The sequence below is a fragment of the Hydra vulgaris genome, chromosome 13 (genome assembly GCF_038396675.1).
Source record: "Hydra vulgaris chromosome 13, alternate assembly HydraT2T_AEP".
Taxonomy (NCBI): Eukaryota; Metazoa; Cnidaria; class Hydrozoa; order Anthoathecata; family Hydridae; genus Hydra; species Hydra vulgaris.
Window position 1 is genome coordinate 36,310,001 of NC_088932.1, and position 19,595 is coordinate 36,329,595.

The window sequence follows — 19,595 nt, forward strand, 5'->3', positions numbered from 1 at the left end:
GTTAATTATTAGATAAAAATTAAGTTTTATTAACTTAAGTTGACCATTAACTTAAGTTAACCATGACCATTAACCATGACCATTAACCATGACCATGACCATTAACCATGACCATTAACCATGACCATTAACCATGACTATGACCATTAACCATGACCATTAACTTAAGTTAACCATGTATATTAAACAAATACTGAATAGAAGATTTAGTATGTCACCTTGTTCTGCAGCCAGAATAGAAAATGTAATATATCATGCCAGTTCTGCAGCTGATTTATTAGACAGCCATATTTATATCTGGCAATGTGCCCACATCTTTTTACCAACTTTTTATTTTCTTTCATGTGAAATTGAGTGAAAGTTTTTTTTTTCCATATAAAAATCTTTACAATTAAAAGCCACATGACACATTTAGTTGACATTTTCATATAGTTGTAAATAATGACAATTTTATTATTATTATCAATATAATTACAATCTGTAAATACAATTTTATTTTAGTTATTTGTTGTAACAATTTGTAATTAACATAAATTTTGATACTAAACCTAAAAACAATACCAAAAACAGCTGATGATTTTTTGAAAGGTATCTGTTGCTTTTTATTTAAATTTATATATATATATATATATATATATATATATATATATATATATATATATATATATATATAATATATATATATTTCAAATGATGAGATTTTGTATGAGAGTTAGATTAATTTTATGAACATCAATAAATAATAGTTCTCTCAATTTAAGAATTTTTTGCTTGATTTTTGATACTAGCATCTTCAGCTTTAATTACAAACAAATGGTAACATCACTTTTAACGCCTATTTTTGCATGTTAATTTTAGAAGCCTAAAAAATTAGAAAAAAAGTACGATAGTCAATTAAATTCAATATAAAAAAAAGGGGACCTAAAATTAGAGGTATAAATTTAGACAATGATCAGTATGTAAAAACACAAATCTGGTTGCCATTTTTTTTATACTTACATAATCAAAAAGAAGCCCATTTAAAGCAAACTTTAAAGAAAATGGTAGTGGTGTAGTGGTAGAGCTCTCACCTTATAAGCAAGAAGTTCCGAGTTCAATCTCCACCACATCCCTAGTAATACTGCGCTCAATTTGTTTCTCTGTGCAGCGGTCTCGTTCGTCAAGGTTTGTGTTTTGAAGTTATAAAGTTGAGATAATCTGCAATTAAAGTAGCATCCTTGTCTATAGTGGCCTTCATGGTCTAGCTCAGTGATGTTTTTAAAATATTACATAGTCTGTATGATATTTTGCTGACCATGACATGATTTCATTAAATGATCAGGTCTCTGAATTATGACAAGACAAAAAAAAAATGTTTTTAAATTTCGCTGTACCAAAATGTTTGTTACGAAAAAACCCAGATCAGAGAAACTGGCAGTTTTTAATTATAATTTTAAGCTCTTTCTCAATCCGAATTCTTATATTTTTGTGAAAATTGACAGGAATTAGGAATTCAAAAAATTTAAACAAAAACAAAGTTAATGCTGTTAAGCAAAATTGATCTAAAGATTCAAAAAGTGGTGTTGTTTAAGTTCATTATTAGGGGTAGTAAAAAAGTTTTGAAAATTGTATAAAAAAAGAGAAATGTTTCTTAAAACATTATAAAAACCTGAAGTGGGGATGTGAATTATTATTTAAAAAAGTTAAAAAAAAAAAAGAAAAGATGTCACACACCATAAGCAGATACTTTTACTTTGTAAAAGGTATCTACTAATGGCATGTTGACATATATCTACTAATGGCATGTTGACATTAAAATAAAATAATATAACTTAACTCGCTGTTGCTCATTTTTAAGTTATATTATTTTATTTAGTTTTTTTCAGATTATTTTGCTCATTGCTTTTTAATAATGAAAAATTAAGATAATAATTGAAAATAATGATTGCACAGAGATTTTAGAAAATCAGATGTTAATTTAAAAATATGAAAAAAAAAATTAAGCAAAAACAAAAAATATTTATTTGTTTAGGACTAATCACCAACTCCATCTCAACCTCTTATCACAAAGAATCTCCACCTCTTATCACAATCCATCTCCATCTCCATCACAAAAAAGTGTACTCCTTGTACTTGTAAAATAGATTTAGAAAAATGTTGTTAAATAACAATCGATATTTTGTACATTAAAATTTTTTTTTCCAATTATCCTGCAAATCAAAAGTTTTGAGACAACTAAGAAACTTGAATGATTAATTTATGTTTTTAAACTATTTTAGGGTTTTTATTTTATTTTAATGTCAAGTTTATGTTTAGTTATTATATTGATTTTGATTAATTTTTATATTTTTATTTTGTAATTTAATTTTGACTTTTTGGTCATTCTCCCTCCTCTTGTAACCTTTGGTATTCTCACTTTTTTTTTTGCTCATAAAACTAAAGTAAATATCATTATAAATACTGATTTTTTTTTTAGGTACATGTATTTGTTTTGCAGTGACGATATTGGTGTTTGTATTGTTTTTTTTTAGGTACATGTATTTGTTTTGCAGTGACGATATTGGTGTTTGTATTGTTTAGTGCACTGCTTTTACAAGTATTTTTGCCAGGTTCAAAACTAAGACTTGCTGTTTGTAGTTATGGATCATTAAGAAGAATTTCAAAGTTTTTTTTCATGCGAAACAATGGTTTTATCAATACAGACAATGTAAAAAAAAAAGTTATTTAAACTTTAGGGTGAATCTTCAAGGATTTTTTTTAAATTGATAAAATTGAAGTTATAGTTATTTGTGTTTATTGTTTTTCTAACTGTTATTTATTTAGTTATTTATTTATTTAGTAAGTGTTATTGATAATTAATTTTTTGTTTGTTGTTAATGCTGTTGTTTTATACTATATATGTGGGCGATTCCGCAAGAGTGACGGTCATAACATTTGACACTCTTTAACAATATTAAAAAACAACAAATAAACGATGTAATTAATGGTGTAATAAAAAAAGTATAAATGATCAGCAAAAACCACGTAAATTATGTTTAAAAAATGAACTATAAGATTATCAAAGTTCCAATAATGTTTTTACGATACGGTTTTTAACGCTACTCAGCAGAACAGTAAATAAACGTCAAAACACGTTGCTACAATCGTTACAACTTTAAAACCATGTGTTATGGTATGATAAAATAATTTTTTTAAATAACTTTCTTGCTTAAAAGTATTTCTAAATAGTTAAAAAAAAGAGTCATAAAGTTTAGCATGTGTTTTCATAACTTTTTTGTTTTTTTTCTCCCTATATATATATATATATATATATATATATATATATATATATATATATATATATATATATATAATATATATATATATATATATATATATATATATATATATATATATATATATATATATATATATATATATATATATATATATATATATATATACTTATATATATATATGTATATATATATATATATATATATATATATATATATATATATATATATATGTGTGTATATATATATATATATGTATATATATATATGTATATATATATATATATATGTATATATATATATATATATATATATATATATATATATATATATATATATATATATATATAATATATATATATATATATATATATATATATTAGGTTGGAGCAAAAGTAAATTAGCATAATTTCAAAGTGCACATGCGTAGTGCAAATGCAAACAATATATATTAGTTGAAAGAGCAATCTTTTTTGCACATTTTAAATTATAAATTCTTATTTTTTAATAACATTGTGTATATATGATTCTTTTTTACAAAATGTCCATAGAAAAAATACATTTTAGACATTGCATGTTGTACGAATTTTGGCAGGGTAAAAATGCAACAAAAGCGACAGAAGCAATTTGTTCTGTTTATGTTGTGGATGCTCTAAATGTTTGCGTTTGCCAGAAGTGGTTTGCTAAGTTTCGCAGCGAAGATTTTGATCTTGAGGACAAAGAACGTTCAAGAAGGCCACAGGAACTTGAAACAGACAATTTAGAGGAATTGCTCGAAGAAGACACATGGCAAACGACTCGAGAATTACCAGAACAACTTGGAGTTGATCATTCAACTGTTTTAAGACAATTATACGACATGGGAAAGGTTCAAATGGTCGGAAAATGGGTCCCACATGACTTGACTGAAAACAACAAAATGCAATGTTTGAGCACCTGTATTTCTCAAATAGCTAAGTACAAAAAAAAGGACTTTTTGTGTGAAATTGTAACGGGTGATGAAAAGTGGGTTTATTATGACAATCCTTCCAACAAAAAACAGTGGTTGAGTCCTAGTCAATCAGCATCTGCCTCACCTAAACCCGATATTTATTGAAAAAAAGTAATGTTTAGCGTATGGTGGGATATGAAAGGTATAATATACTATGAACTGCTGAAACCGAAACAAACTATTAATGCTGTACGCTACTCGCAACAATTGAGACGTTTGAATGAAAAAATCTTAGAAAAAAGGTCCGGACCGGGTCATGGAAACCGTAAAGTCATATTGCTGCACAACAATGGTCGGCCCCATGTTGCTATGAGAGCCAAGGAAACTATTTTAGAACTATGCTGGGAAGTCTTGCCGCATCCTGCGTATTCATCAGACATGGCACCATCAGATTACCATTTGTTCCGTTCAATGGAACATTTTTTACGGGATAAATCATTCAAAGAAAATCAAGATTTACAAAATCAGCTAGATGCTTATTTCGAAACAAAGCCCCAGTCTTTCTACAGAGATGGAATTCGTCAGTTGGTCACAAAATGGCAAAAGGTTATAGATAGCCAAATAAATTATTTTGATGACGAATGACTTCTTAATTTTAACTATATTTAATAAATAGTACTGAAAAAAAACGAATTTTTTTTTGCACCAACCTAGTATATATATGTGTATATATATATATATATATATATATATATATATATATATATATATATATATATATATATATATATATATATATATATATATATATTTCACAATTATTAGCCAACTAAAAACAAATTAATAATATTATTAACCTAACTACTAATGAATTTCCGTCCCGTAACGATCTAAAATACAAATATAAACCGTAACGTCCACTAAACAAATCGTAGCAAAATTAAACTTTTACTACTTGCCTGATGATTGTGATAACACATGAAACTCAGAGTTGCAATATTAAATAATATTATAAACATTAGCTTTTAGCTAATTCTTGGTACTGCGGGTAATAGTAACATATATTTTATATATATATATATATATATTTATATATATATATATATATATATATATATATATACACACACACACAGTGTAAAATGAAAACAATTTCTGATTTTATACTAATATATAAATTTAGTTATTATTGCTGGGTTTTATTAGAGATACTGTTTATTAACTGCTCCTAACCTCGTAATTCGCTTTATTGTTTAAAGTTAAAGTTAATTAAAATTTCAAGTTCAAAATAAAATGTTTGTCTTATTATTATTGTTGTTACTTTTATTTTAATTGCTGTTGTTTATTATTACTTATGCAATTATTTTAATTTCATGATATTCATAGATATTACATATTAAAGTTACATCATACACATACACAGTGATAAATGTGTTTCATGTGTATGATAAATATCATATCTGTGAATGATAAATATCATACACAGTGAAGAATATTTCAATAAATTTTTATGATTAAATTTATTAATTATTTTAGTTATTTATTGGAAATAATTTAAAATTTGTTTTTAGATATTATTTCGTTTTTTAGAGTTTAACATTTTTTATAGGTTGTACGTGTAACAGGTATCGAGTTTGACCTCCCAAGACTTAAAAAAAAAACATCTAAATCAATGCATGATAGCGAAAATGGAAATAAGAAAGGTAAAGTTTTAATCTTTAAATTAAGTTTATGTATTTATTTATTTTGTTATTTATTTAAAAACAAATATTTTAATTTTTTCATTTCATAAATATTTAGTTTTTCTTCTTTATTTTAGTTATTTTTATTTAAGATTTTCGTTATTATCTAAACGTAAAGAAGTGTGCATTCTCTGGTATCAGAAATGATGAAAATTCATTAAGTTATGATATATATGGTCCTGATGAGTTTGCTATTGATATAAACTGCACCAAGGTTTACTACTTCGATGACATACACAATATATGGAAACCATACACAATTGCTGATGCCTTGTTTTGCGAATCCTAAAGACTTTTTAACTTTAAGACTTAATTATAAACGTATAAGAATATATTTTTAGATAATTTTAGTTAATTTTCAGAGATTTTAGAGTTTTTATATATATTTGACTTTTGTTAAATCAATAGTAAAATACAGCTTCTAATACATACATATTTTGTATTTATATATGTATAAATTTTTTTTTTTTAGAAACAAATGTTTATATATACAAACATACATATATATATATATATATATATATATATATATATATATATATATATATATATATATATATATATATGTATATATATATATATATATATATATATATATATATATATATATATATATATATATATATATATATATAGATAGATAGATAGATAGATAGATAGATAGATAGATAGATAGATAGATAGATAGATAGATAGATAGATAGATAGATAGATAGGTAGATAGATATAGATATAGATATATAGATATATATAGATAATATATTTTATACAAAAATGTGGAAAGATTTTTTATAATTACATAATTTTGTATTTTACAAGTTTATTAAATAAATTTTTTTTTTCTGAATTTTCCCATTTAATTTTCCTATTTATTTTTTTTTAGAATGCATCTTAACAAAATTTATTAAATCATTGTTTCTTAAATAAATAAGTCCATACCTTTTTAAAGATTATAGAAAATAATAGTTTATATTTGAATAAGAATAAAAACAAACTACTCCTGATTTCATAAGATACTTAAGTGTTTACTTAACAAAAATTAATATCAAATATATTAATATATATATATTCATCAAATATATTAATATATTCATCAAATATATTAATATTAATATATTCATCAAATATATTCATGCGCAGCTTAGAGTTAGATAAAAAAAAAAACTCAATAAGCTATTTAATTTATAAATTGAAGCAAATTTTATTTTTATATATTTTATGTTCAAAAAAAAGAGCCAAACAGAACGTTTTTTTAAAGAGCTTAATAAAGCCCTATTTATTGTAATTTAGTTTTTATAAACTTGTTTTATTTGTTGACTATTTTTTAGTTAGATTATTAGAGAAATAAATATTAAAAGTTTTTAATATATTATTATCAATTATCTCAGGTCAGGCCTTAAAAAGTAATAAGCACACAGAGCCTTTGTGATGCCTGGATGATGCCTGGGGTCAATTTTTAGTTGGTGCCCCAAATTAGGCTGCCTGGGTAAATTAAACTAAAAATGAACTTTACTGTTTGTCGTGATTTCCTACTATCACGTCACAATTTATGAATTATATATATATATATATATATATATATATATATATATATATATATATATATATATATATATATATATATATATATATATATATATATAATTCATAAATTCAAATATCAATTGTTAAATGTGTGACGATACTAAATATAGAAATATTGTGTGTGTGTATATATATATATATATATATATATATATATATATATATATTATATATATATATATATATATATATATATATATACACACACAATATTTCTATATTTAGTATCGTCACACATTTAACAATTGATATTTGAACTTGGTAATAACCATATTATTATATATTATAACTTGGTTATAACTATACATAATATATTATAATTTGGTTATAATATATTAATATGAGAACTTAAATACAAATTAAAATGAATGAAATTTTCAGCAATAATATGATGGCTAGTCAGATCACACTAACTTCTTTTTGCGGGTTTTTTACATCGCGAAACTAGATGACATCTGTGTGCGAAAAAGTTTTGGCGTGGTCGTGGTCATGGTGCGAAAAAGTTTTGGCGTGGTCATGTTTAATCACTATAAGATTAGTATTATTAGGCGTTTGTCAATAAACTTGATCGCAATTTTGTTTTTATTAGAGCAATTTTTGACCGAAACCGGGGTGGTATTGAAAATGCGAAGCAAAATGCAAATGGATAGAAATACTGATTAAAGACTTTTCTGGTAGATTCCGTTGAGCAAAGTAATTTAAGAAAGGAATTCTTTTTGTCCTAAAGTACTTGATCGTGTGAGAGCATCTTGATGGCAGATTTCTTTAATTAACCTTTTCTTTTACATCATTTAACTAGAGATTTGTATTTTTCTTTCTTCTAATACACCTTGTATTTTACTTGGTTAAGTGGTTCTTCGTAACCAGAAGGAGATGGAGAGCACCATATGAACAAAAATGCACCTGTTGTCTTTAGAGCTGCATCTATCCTGCTTTTTTTTAAGACGAATTTAGATCACATGCGTATATCGAATTTAACTAAAAGACAAATTTAAGCCGTATATGTGGCCCAAATTAAGTGAAAGACGAATTTGAACGTATTGGTATTTTAGAAACAGATTTAATTAAAAGATTAATTTTTTAAGAGCTTTTATAAGTTTAATAAAAATTTTTTTTTTTTTTTGCTTTTTTTTGTTTGTTTGTTTTAGGTAGAAGACCTAACGGTTTTGCCACGGAGACATCAGAAAAGTATTAAACTAGAAAGTTCAAACCTCATTCCTTACCGGTCCTTAACGGTTGCTGTTAATCATTTTTTACAAACTAAAATTTTTATTTTTTAGCTTGTAATAAACCATAACTCAAAACATGACGAAGAGCAAGTGAAGCCAAGTAAATTTTAATTTATTAAAAATATATACGCTCACAAATAACAATTTGCGTTGAAATAAAAAATCTAAAAATTTAATAATAATGAGAATTTAAGTTATGGAATCTTTACAATTGTTTTTGAATGAACATGAACAAAAAACATTTACAAGGTTTATTGAAAAAATTTTGATTGTTAATTTTAATAAGGTAAAAGATCATTAAGAATATTAGGTTAAATATTTATTATTAATATATTTTTTTATCTTTAAAATTTTTTGAAAGCGATAAATAAGATTTAATAAGTGATGAATAGACTTTGTGCCTAAAAAAGACTTTTCGAATATTAGCTCTGTAAGACAAATTTATTTCATCATTTATTTCCATTTTTTTTTTTTTTTTTTTTTTTTACTGAATTCATGTTCCCGAGGCCGAGTGAGCCACTTTAGTCGAGGAAGCTACTTCTTATATTGGTTACAAACCTCTCTTAACTCGTTAACTCCGAAACACTTTTCGGATTTAAAGAGTTGAAAGAGGGTTGTAACCAATAGAAACAGGTTAATATACATGAAACATATAATATATTTTATAATTCTTCTTTTTTATAAATTGAAAAAAACTTTATTGCTTTCGAATTTAAGTGAAAGTTAAATGAAATTTTGAAATTGTTACCAAATTTAACTGAAAGCCGAATTTCTATTTCAACTTCGGCACCGAAGTAGAAGATGAAGTCAACTTCGCCTTTCAGTAAACTTCGTAATCCGAATTTTAACGAATATTCGCCGGTCTTTATGCTGGAGAAGCGTAACAAGAGCTACATTAAATACGTTCATCTCAAAATCCTTTGATTCGTCTTCGTGGAAGTGGGCTCTGTTTTTCGTGAATTGGTTTCCTTTTCATTGTCCTCTTTTAAACAGAATCATTTTGGAACCCAAACGTAATTTTCTCTTATCCATTCAGTTATGCTTCTTGGAGGATTTTGGGTCAAAAAGAAAAAATTTGTCTCGTTGTCTTTGGAAATTTTTCTGCTCGTCTAAAGTTATGCTTTCTGATTGGAAGAGGAAGAAGATAAAGAAATTGCAATTTACTTTTGCTAATTCTTCCCCAAGCAATATTTGCAAAGTTAATATATGGATAAGTGGGTAGTAAATTTGCATAAGGTTTTTTTTTTGTATATATAGTTAATAGTAATAATAGTTACTGGTTTTAAATAAAATATCAATTCTTTTAGCAATTCTCTAGCTGATGCAATTAATATGTGGTTTCTATGTAACATTTTCATCGAAATAAACACTTAAATACTTTGTGGTAAAATCTTTTTCTATTTTAACTTTGTCTATAAATAATTTTTTGGCGTCAAAGATGAGAAGTGAAACAGAATATACTTTGTTTTGTCAACTTTCATGGTTAATTTATTGCATTTAAACCAGTTTGATATGTGTTTAAATTTTTTGTTTACGTCGGAAAATAGTTCATCAATGTTAGCATTTGATAAGAGTAAATTTGTATCATCGCTAAATATAATACCACTTAGGTTCCGATGTCTTGTTAAGATCATTTTTATAGTTTAAAAATTAAAGGTGTAATTAAGTAGAAACCTGTCGAACATCATATATTATTTCAGTCATTTTACAACATCCATCATTTTACGGAAGTATTGCTTTCGTTTTTTTATGTAGCTTTGATATCATTTTAACAGATAATTTTTTTGACATAGTATTTAAGTTTTTCAAGCAAAATAATTTACTGTATCAAAAGACTCAGAAAGGTCAACAAAACACCTATAACAAATTGATTTTTATGAAAGGAGCAGGAGGAGCTATTCTTTTTAAGACCAAACTAATTATTGTATAACAGTTTATCGTAATCAAAATATTTATATGTTATACTCAAGGACTACTATACGGAAGGACGCGCAAAGTCGATTTCCTGACTCCGCTAGCGAAGGCCATTATTTTTATCAAAGTTGTAGTGTTCTTTTACGTTAATTAATAGACCTTTTCGTAATTGACCGGCAATTATGAATCACGTTACCTAATGTTTTTCTCGGAAGGGCAAAATTATAAACAAACTTGGCAAAACGCTTTATCTTTTTATTGTTTGTTTAAATATCTAAAAATAGTTTATCTGGAAATATATAATTGAAAATTGTATTTTACCATGCCACTTGAAAAATACGATGATTTTTTGAATTTATCTGTTAAACAGCTTGTTAGTTTTTTAACTGTTCGTGGGCTAAGTACTACTGGACACAAAGTCGAGCTTGTCGCTAGAGCATTTTCTGCAATGGAATTAAATATAGATGTTATAGAGACAGCAGAAGAACAGGAAAAAAAACTTAAGCAATCTTATACGGACAAGCTAAAAGCTTTAGATCTAATTGACCCAAACTCTGTTCCAATGGAAAATAGAAAAGACTTAGTATCTGAGTGGCCTAGTATAACAATGGGAAACATTTTTTCATATATTCTTAATAAAAAATATTTTGATTCAGAATATATTGGCAAATATAAGAACCAAAAAGCATTTTCATTTTTCGATAGTGGTTTTGTAGGCCCAATAATGCACTTCAGGTTTAAAAAAGATGTTTTATTCGCATATTCTGAAGTGTGTGGTTCGCAAAAAATTCACAAAAAAAGAAAGCTTTGGATTGCCTTTTGTAATAATGATATTCTTTCTGCTTGGTGTTCGTGTATGGTTGGAGCTTTTGAAGTTTGTAATCATGTCATTGCCACCCTTTATAAAATGGAATATGCTAATAACAAAGGTTGGTGTAATCCAACATGCATAGAACAAGCTTGTGTCTGGAATAAGTCTTCTAGAAAAGATATAAAACCGTGCTTAATAACTGACCTAGTTGTTAGAAAAAAAATTGCAAATAATGAAAAAAATGATAATAATAAGGAAAACACTAGGATGAAAGCATTGCAAGAATTCGATCCAAGAATCGAAAGTCATCGTGAATTTAATGAACATTCATTTGAAACTTTTTTAAACAACGTTCATATATCTGAGCCTTCTACTGTAATATTTAAATCAAAAATTAAAAAATCTGATGAAAATATTGTAAGTAATTCTGATCTTGAAAAGCTATCATTTGAAATACTTTTAGACCATCCTAACGCTGATGAGTCAACATTAGACAAAATATTATTAGAAAAAATGGTTTTAATACATGAAACAATTAAAAACGTGGAATATAACACAAGAGATCAAGCTAAAAGCAATAACTGGTTTCAAATGAGAAAGGGGAGGATAACTGCATCCAAACATCACAGAATATATACCAAAGTTAATACTCTTTCTAGAAATACAAGTTCTAAGAAGCCTAAAACAACTCCTCTTGTTGCTAAGATTTTATACCCTCATAAAAAAACATTTGTTACTGTTTCTATCAAATGGGGAATTGATTATGAGCAAGATGCTATAAAAAAATTTTATGCACAGCATGTATCAAATCACACTGATTTAAAAATTGAAAAAAGTGGTCTCTTTATTTTGTATGACAGACCTTACATTGCTTGCTCCCCAGATGGATTTATGGTATGCAAATGTCATGGTAGAATGTGTTTAGAAGATACATGTCCTTTTACAATTTTTAATAAAACAATCAAAGAAGGAGCTAGTGAATGTAATTTCTTTTCAATAAAAAATGATCAAATAACATTAAATAAGTGTCATAAATATTAAACACAGATTAATTCCCAAATGGCAATTACAAATTGCAAGTCAGCATATTTTATTGTTTGGGCGCTTAAGGACTTATATGTTGAAGTAATCGAATTTGATCAAGAGCTCTGGGATACGGTGAAAATAGCTTTAGATATTTTTTTCAAAACATATGTTTCTCCAGCATTATTACTAATAAACCTATAACATTCTGTGGAAAATGCGATAAACTTATACTCGAAGATCCAGAAATCAATGTTAAAGAATTTAATGAATTTAGCAGTATTCAATGTGAAGTATGTTGCGCTTGGTTTCACTGTTCATGTCAAAATTTAAAAAAAGAAGACTATGAGTTAATAGCAGATCTAGACTGGGTTTGTTGCATGTGCTCAATGTCTAGTTTATGTTTAGCTTAAATCTTCAATGGATATTTTATTAAGAGTTGTAGATAAATATGTTGTTTTTATTTACATTTTTTAAATTTTTTCTGCATTTTCAAAAGATTTTCAAAAAAAAGTTTTTTCGGGGCTGGTTTGGTTTAAAAAACCAGCTCCGAAAAAACTTTTGACATTTGAATTCCTTTAACAGCACTTGGAGGTATACAAAGAGTACACTGTTTATATGCAAGGTCTGTCCTTATTTTAAAGCCACGATCTGCCATAACTTGGTCATAGGGCTTAAGTATATCAAGAAAACCACTATTTCTGACAATAAAAATGTCAGAGGCACGTCCACCATAAAGGGGAGACAGCCATGAAATGGCTCCATTCGGAGTTATTGCTATTAAAAATTTGACTGTTGCATGATGTTTATAGTCACTCCACATACAAGCTTGAACATCAAGAGCACTTGATGTTTCAAAAAATATTTCAGAACAATCTATAATTGTTCTCACTTTTGGATATAATCGCTTAAAACAGTTTGGCATAGTTGCTCGAATTGTATTCCTGCTAGGCCACAAGATTAGGCTGTCCAACTCTTTAGATAACAATATTACCCATGTAATAATAATTTGGGAAACTGTTCCAGCTGATATACAAAAGTGGAAAGCTAAATCTTCATTTAAAAGACCCAAACGTAATCTCATCATAACAAAAAGAAATTCCTGTTCCAGTGAGATTTTTCTTTTAGGTCCGCTTTTTCTCATAGGAAATAAGTTATCGCTAATAGTATAATCTTCTGATAAGTGTAGCTGCTCGACGGATTCAACACTGGACATGGTTTTTCGTAATCGATTTGTTCTCTTATTTCTATCCCAGTATTTCATAACTGCTGCTCTGTGCTTGACATAATTGAAAACACTTTGAAACATTTTTGTATTTTGTAAACCTGTAAAAGTCGATACATCTGAGTCCCTAGTAATATGACAAAACTGTAAAGCAGTATATGTTGATAATAGAGTAGGCTCTATATTATTTTTAACACTGCAGCCTGCTTTATTCTTAGACAAAATTGGATTTACAGTGTCTTTTTCTTTGGGAGAGGCGAGTGGGTGTAATAATTCTTTGGGAGAGTCGGAGATGTGTAATAATTCTGCTGCAACTGCATCGCCACTAACATATGGAGTTAGTTCGAACGGTATTAAGCTTTCTTCGTCTGAAGAAACAATCATAAGATCTGACAACTCTTCAGCTGTAAGTGTATCCGAGTTAGAGTTAATAGATTCAATCATTCTTGACGAAACAGGTTTTACAATAGAGAATTATTTTTAAACAATAAGAAAGCAAATAAATTCTTTGCAAAAACTCACTGCTTTAATAAGAATAATTTTTTGATTTGTATCTTTTTTTATTTTATTGAGGTAAAAGTATAAATAAAATATTCTTTACTAAATTTTTTTCGACTTTTATTTTATTTGTGTTTATTTTTGTAAACGTATATCATTTTTAAAATTACACACCTGATGTATTTTTTCTTATTTGTTATTTACCTGATGTATTATTTCTTATCTTTTTCTTATATGTTTGTTATTGGTTTGTTTACATTTTTTCCCTCCCGAGAAAAACATTGCATCACGTGATTCATAATAGCCGCCTAATTACGAAATCTTCTATTTCTTTTACGTTCCAGTAATAATTTTTGAAAATCTTTTACTTTTATTATGGTGAACTAATGTCAGGGGCGGATCCAGAAATTTTTTTGGGTACATCTGATTTTTCCACGAGCAATTTTTCTCCCCCCCCCCCCACAATTCCGGAGTTGGAGGGGAAGGATTAATACACCATATATATACACAGGGCCATTCCGAAAAGATCTTCAAGGAGGAGGAGGAGGAGGGGGGGGGGGGGAGGAAATAACGTATGTTTTTGCCGAGTTACTTCTAAAAAAAAAAAGTCATCGTTTACTGACATTTGCTGACTATAGTTAAAAACTTGCCTAATACAAGTCTAAATTTGCCAACTAATTTTTCAATAAAGTTTTTGTAGGGGGTGGGGGGTTAGACACCGCTCTTCCCTAATGACAACTCTGTATTTATAAAAAAAATACGCAAGGATATTACTAGGACATCTTACCATAGTAAAATTGTATATTTACATAAAATTTAGAAATTTATTTATATTGACAAGTTAGATTTATTTATACTCACAAATTAGCCTAATATTTTCACATTCCATTTTTAAATTATAATCTTACACATTTTACACATCTTATATTTTTATCGTAAATAATTATATATTATGTTTATATTGTAACAAACATAAAAAATATAAATATAACAAAATAATTACTTATTATAATAATAAATATTGAATTTTATATAAAGAAATTAGATGCCGCAATCTTAGTTTTACATTTTGCATAGCAAAAGTAAGTTTTAAAATCTTTATTCTATTTAAACTAGCATAATACATAAAACTTCAAAAAATAAAAACGTTAACACTAAAATTATAACAACATAGCATTTACAAAGAATGATAACAGCAACAACGATATATCTGAAACCAACGTATGTAACGCGATGTATGCCAATAATTTCTTTATGCCAAATAATGTTTTAAAAAGATTTGTGGCTATGAAAATAGCCACAAATCGATTTTTTTTTACCAGTCGCAAATAAAGATGACTTTTTTTGTTCTGTTTTTATTTTTAGTAATTTGTATTTTTTTAAACTTTATACTTTTAAATTTTTTTAAAATATATTTTATATTTATTTCAATTTTATTTAAAAGTTAATCTACGATTAATAGTAGCAAACTTATCAATGACTTTTTTTATATCTATAACTATCTCTGTATGAATATTCATTAATGCTAAACCTTTTAGGCGGTCCTGAACCATGGTGCTTCGCATGTAATTTTTTAGGCGCCGAAGCGAAGAAAATGACCGCTCACACTCACATGAAGTTAATGGAAAGGTAGCAAGTAACTTTAGACAAACTTTTATGTTTTCAAAACCAGGAAAATTTATCGCTTTTAAAGTCTCAGAAATATTAGAAGGGATAAATTTAACCAGAAGGCTTTCCATAAATCAAGCTCACCAGACAAAGCAAGCGGATTCGGTTCCATAAAAGTCACTGAAAGATATGATGGAGTCTTTCCAACTGGTGTCACGAGAACATTGCACTACTGAAATCATTTTTCTAGGAACTAGCACAAGTGCTTTATAACATTTTAAGGTAGTATCATCAAACCTTGTGTCTAGTTCAACACTGAGATGGTCTAACAAAGGAATCGTGATAACAAACTTAAAATAATCAGAAATAGATTCAGAAGGTGTATTATCTCTGTTTTTGAAAATAAAGGAAGTTCTTGGCTTTGTTTCGGCTACATTAATATTTTGTGCAATTTTTAAAGCCTGTTCATAACACATTTGATGGTGCTGATCAACTGCATTTCTAAGTGAAGATACAACATCTTTCAACGCCTGAATAAGATTTAAACCATCATAAATATCATTACTCTTTGACTGCAACATTTGCGTTATGGGAAGAGTTAAGTCAAACACATTTCTTGTTATGCACATAGCAACAATAAAATCAAAACCTGTAATTAGTTTCAGAAGAGGCGATGCACTTGAAGATGTTGAGCGATTAAAACTCTTACTGACATCTAAAGACATCTCTTCAAGACAAGAGACCAAAGGAATAAAAAGTTCTTGAAAAGTGTCTAACCCATTTACTTTTTCCACCCAACGTGTCCTGCAAACACCTTTTAACTTTTTTTTAACAGCCGATGGAACAGTACTTTCGATATGCTCCTCTAACTTTTGTTGTCTCGAAGGTGAAAGATTAAAAAAATATGATACTTTTTTAACATGTGTCAGAAGATTCTTAACATATTGTACGTTGCACGAGGCACAAATAGCTAAATTTAGCCTATGGCTATAGCAATGAACAAATGAAGCTTTTTCATTTAGATTTAAAATGCAAGAGGACAATCCTTTGGTATGACCAGCCATTGCTCCAGCACCATCATATGACTGTCCTCGGCAATTCATGATATCTAAAGAAAAATCTGAAACACTTTTTAACAAAATATCAAATAATCCTTCACCAGTAACACCATTTGTGCAATGTAAAAAACTGATAAATTCTTCTCTTATATTAAACTTCGAATCAACAAATCGTATAACTAATGATAGCTGTTCTTTATTTGAACTGTCAGAAGCTTCATCAGCAATAATAGAAAAATATTTAGAATTTTTAATTTCTGCTATTATTGTGTCAGTAATAACTTCTCCACAACACCTTACTAACTGATTTTGTGATGTCTTAGATATATAAGATGCATTTCGTTGATGATATTTAAGATGATCTTCAAGAACTTTATCACCAGCTTTAACACGAAAATGTAACAATTCAATAAAATTACCTACAGTATGATTAGAAAACTCACCATTTTCAGGATGAAACTCCGAATCATCTCTATGGCCTCGTAAAGAAAGACCAAGACGTCCACAGAGAATAATTGTTTCAATAATAGGTTGTAATAACTGTCGGTTTTTAGAAATCTGTGATTGAACTATTTTTTGAGATGTAATATCTATTGATTCTGTTTTAGCAGACCAAATGGACGACATTGAAAATAAAACTTCAGCAGTTTTTACATGTAAGCTTTTATTTCTGCAGACAGACCTATCATTGGTTTTGCCAAATGCATGTATCTGAAAGTAACGAGAAGCTTCATTCCAGCGATCAAAAGGCTTACTAAATAATCTTTCGACTAAACTACATTCAGATGGAAAATTGCACCCAAAAAGTACACATGGCAAACAGAAGGCTCCATCAAATATTTTCGAATATGTGAGCCATGGAAATTTTTCCATCCACATAAATTGAAAACTTCGCCCATTCAGATTTTTAGGAAAAGACTATGTTTTACAAGGTACAAAAACAGATTTAACTAAATGTTGAAGTTCAGAACTACTTAAGGTTTTTGCAACATTTGAATAACTAGTATAGTTAGAAACCAAATAACCAATATCATAATTATTAGACGGTAAAGAAAATGATTCACAACATGTAATTTTACTAAATTTTGATAATGATAATGGTGGTTGAGTAGAGACTTCCATTGGTTTCCTTTTTATATTGTCCAATAAAAGACTACTATCTTGATGTTTGGCCTCGAAATAAAATTTTATTTTAATCTGCTACATTTTGGTGCTTTCATTTGAAATTTTTCGTTTTAAGTTTTCTTTTATTATCACAGGGGTATAATGGTTGTGTTGGAAAGGAGCAGAAAAATCATATAAAACACCTTCATAACAAAAAAGGAGATAAAAAGACTAAATATTGTTTAAAGAGGTTGTACGAGGTAAAATAGTAGAGCTGAATAAAGTTTTAAACTTATGTAGACCAAAATCTGGATATAAACATTCTATTTTTTTATTGCAAACACTTGATAATGCAAGAATACAAAGGAAAGAAGACCAGTTTTCATTGTTACAATTATTAATAGCTTCTTCTTGAACTAAATCTATACTTTTTTTTCCTGAATCCAAAGAATTTAGTGATACTGATAAAGGAAGAATGTTATCAAAGCATAGAAAAGAGCTAGTATTATTATCAAAAGCATTATGAAAAGTTGGATGATTAGAATAAAATTCGGCATTTAAGAATAATTCAATTGAGGTCTGTAATCTTAAATCATTAGCCATACAGTTATTTCCAGTTAGACACAAGGAGATAGAACTGTACAGACAGTTTCCAGTTGATTGAGACCTGAGATATACACAAAATATAATAATTAATGTATTTAAATGCAAAATTTATAAATATTTTTAACTAGCTAGCAGTCAATATAACATTACAATTAACCAAATAGTTATTTAGAAAATTATGGAACCTGAACAAACATCTTTACCTTAAAACAACAAAATTGCCATTATGTTTTTCTTTAAAACTTTTTGGAAGATAGACTTCAAAAATTTTAAGAGTTTTTTCTGCTTTGCAAGAGTCGACAATAATAATATCTTTACAAGAACTAATATTTTTTTCTAACATATCTTTCAAAGAAATCAATTTTGTTTTATCATTTTGTAACATAATGTTTTTAATTTCTTGATTGATTGACATTTTAAATTAATACTCGGACAGACAAATTAATGCTTGAACATTTAAAATTAAACAAATTTTGAATATTTTGAACTATTCGTATGTATATTAGGGTGTATGGGTTAGGGTACGTCCGACAGTGAAAATTGTTATAAGTAAAGAAAATTTCAATTACTTTTTTAACAAGCTAAATAAAAATTTAAAAAGATTTTTAATTATTTATTAAAATAAAATTGGGTACGTCTGTTGATCTGTTTAAGTAAAAATTATTTATCAAGAATTGCTTAAACCTCCGGTTAAGATACTTTTATATACGTTTTAAAAATCGCTTTAAACAAGAACCATTGCTATTTTTATTTCACAATTGCCCGTAAATGTAAAACGCAAGCGTAGTACTTAAATCTTATTGAGTTGACAGTTCAGTAAAAAAGATATATACTTTTTTTAAATTCAATTAATAATCGAATATAGTATAATTTATATTTTTGATATTTTTGGGTACGTCTTCGGACGTATTAGACGTACCCTAGATCCGCCCCTGAATGTGGCGTTGTAAATTGTAAAGGGAATTATAATAAATTTAATAAGTGTCGTGTTTTTAAATTACCTAAAGA

General features: G+C 27.3%; 2 protein-coding genes across 4 annotated transcripts in view; one reads left to right on the forward strand and one right to left on the reverse strand.

Moving 5' to 3' along the window:
• The window catches only part of LOC100207736 (uncharacterized), a 73,291-nt gene extending 66,933 nt beyond the window's left edge, over nt 1-6,358 (forward strand). For 2 of the 3 annotated variants that reach the window (XM_065816976.1, XM_065816975.1), the window contains 3 exons: nt 2,511-2,686; nt 5,795-5,888; nt 6,020-6,358. In XM_065816976.1, coding sequence (XP_065673048.1) covers nt 2,511-2,686; nt 5,795-5,888; nt 6,020-6,216 — 467 coding nt within the window. In that variant the 3' untranslated portion in view covers nt 6,217-6,358. Of the gene's footprint in view, nt 1-2,510; nt 2,716-5,794; nt 5,889-6,019 lie in introns of those variants that run through there. The other variant, XM_065816977.1, reaches the window with a different exon arrangement.
• An 8,945-nt stretch (nt 6,359-15,303) lies between these two features.
• Nucleotides 15,304-19,019, reverse strand: LOC136089298 (52 kDa repressor of the inhibitor of the protein kinase-like). Its single transcript, XM_065815232.1, has 2 exons — nt 18,791-19,019; nt 15,304-18,648 (listed from the first exon to the last, which is right to left on the reverse strand). The coding sequence occupies exon 2, from the start codon at nt 17,754-17,756 to the stop codon at nt 15,960-15,962; it is 1,797 nt and encodes a 598-aa protein (XP_065671304.1). The 5' UTR covers nt 17,757-18,648; nt 18,791-19,019; the 3' UTR covers nt 15,304-15,959.
• Nucleotides 19,020-19,595: the final 576 nt, after the last annotated feature.

Excerpts from the sequence above, each read along its gene's own strand:
- LOC136089298 (XM_065815232.1), bottom strand. The coding sequence starts at position 17,756 with ATGTGGATGGAAAAATTTCCATGGCTCACATATTCGAAAATATTTGAT.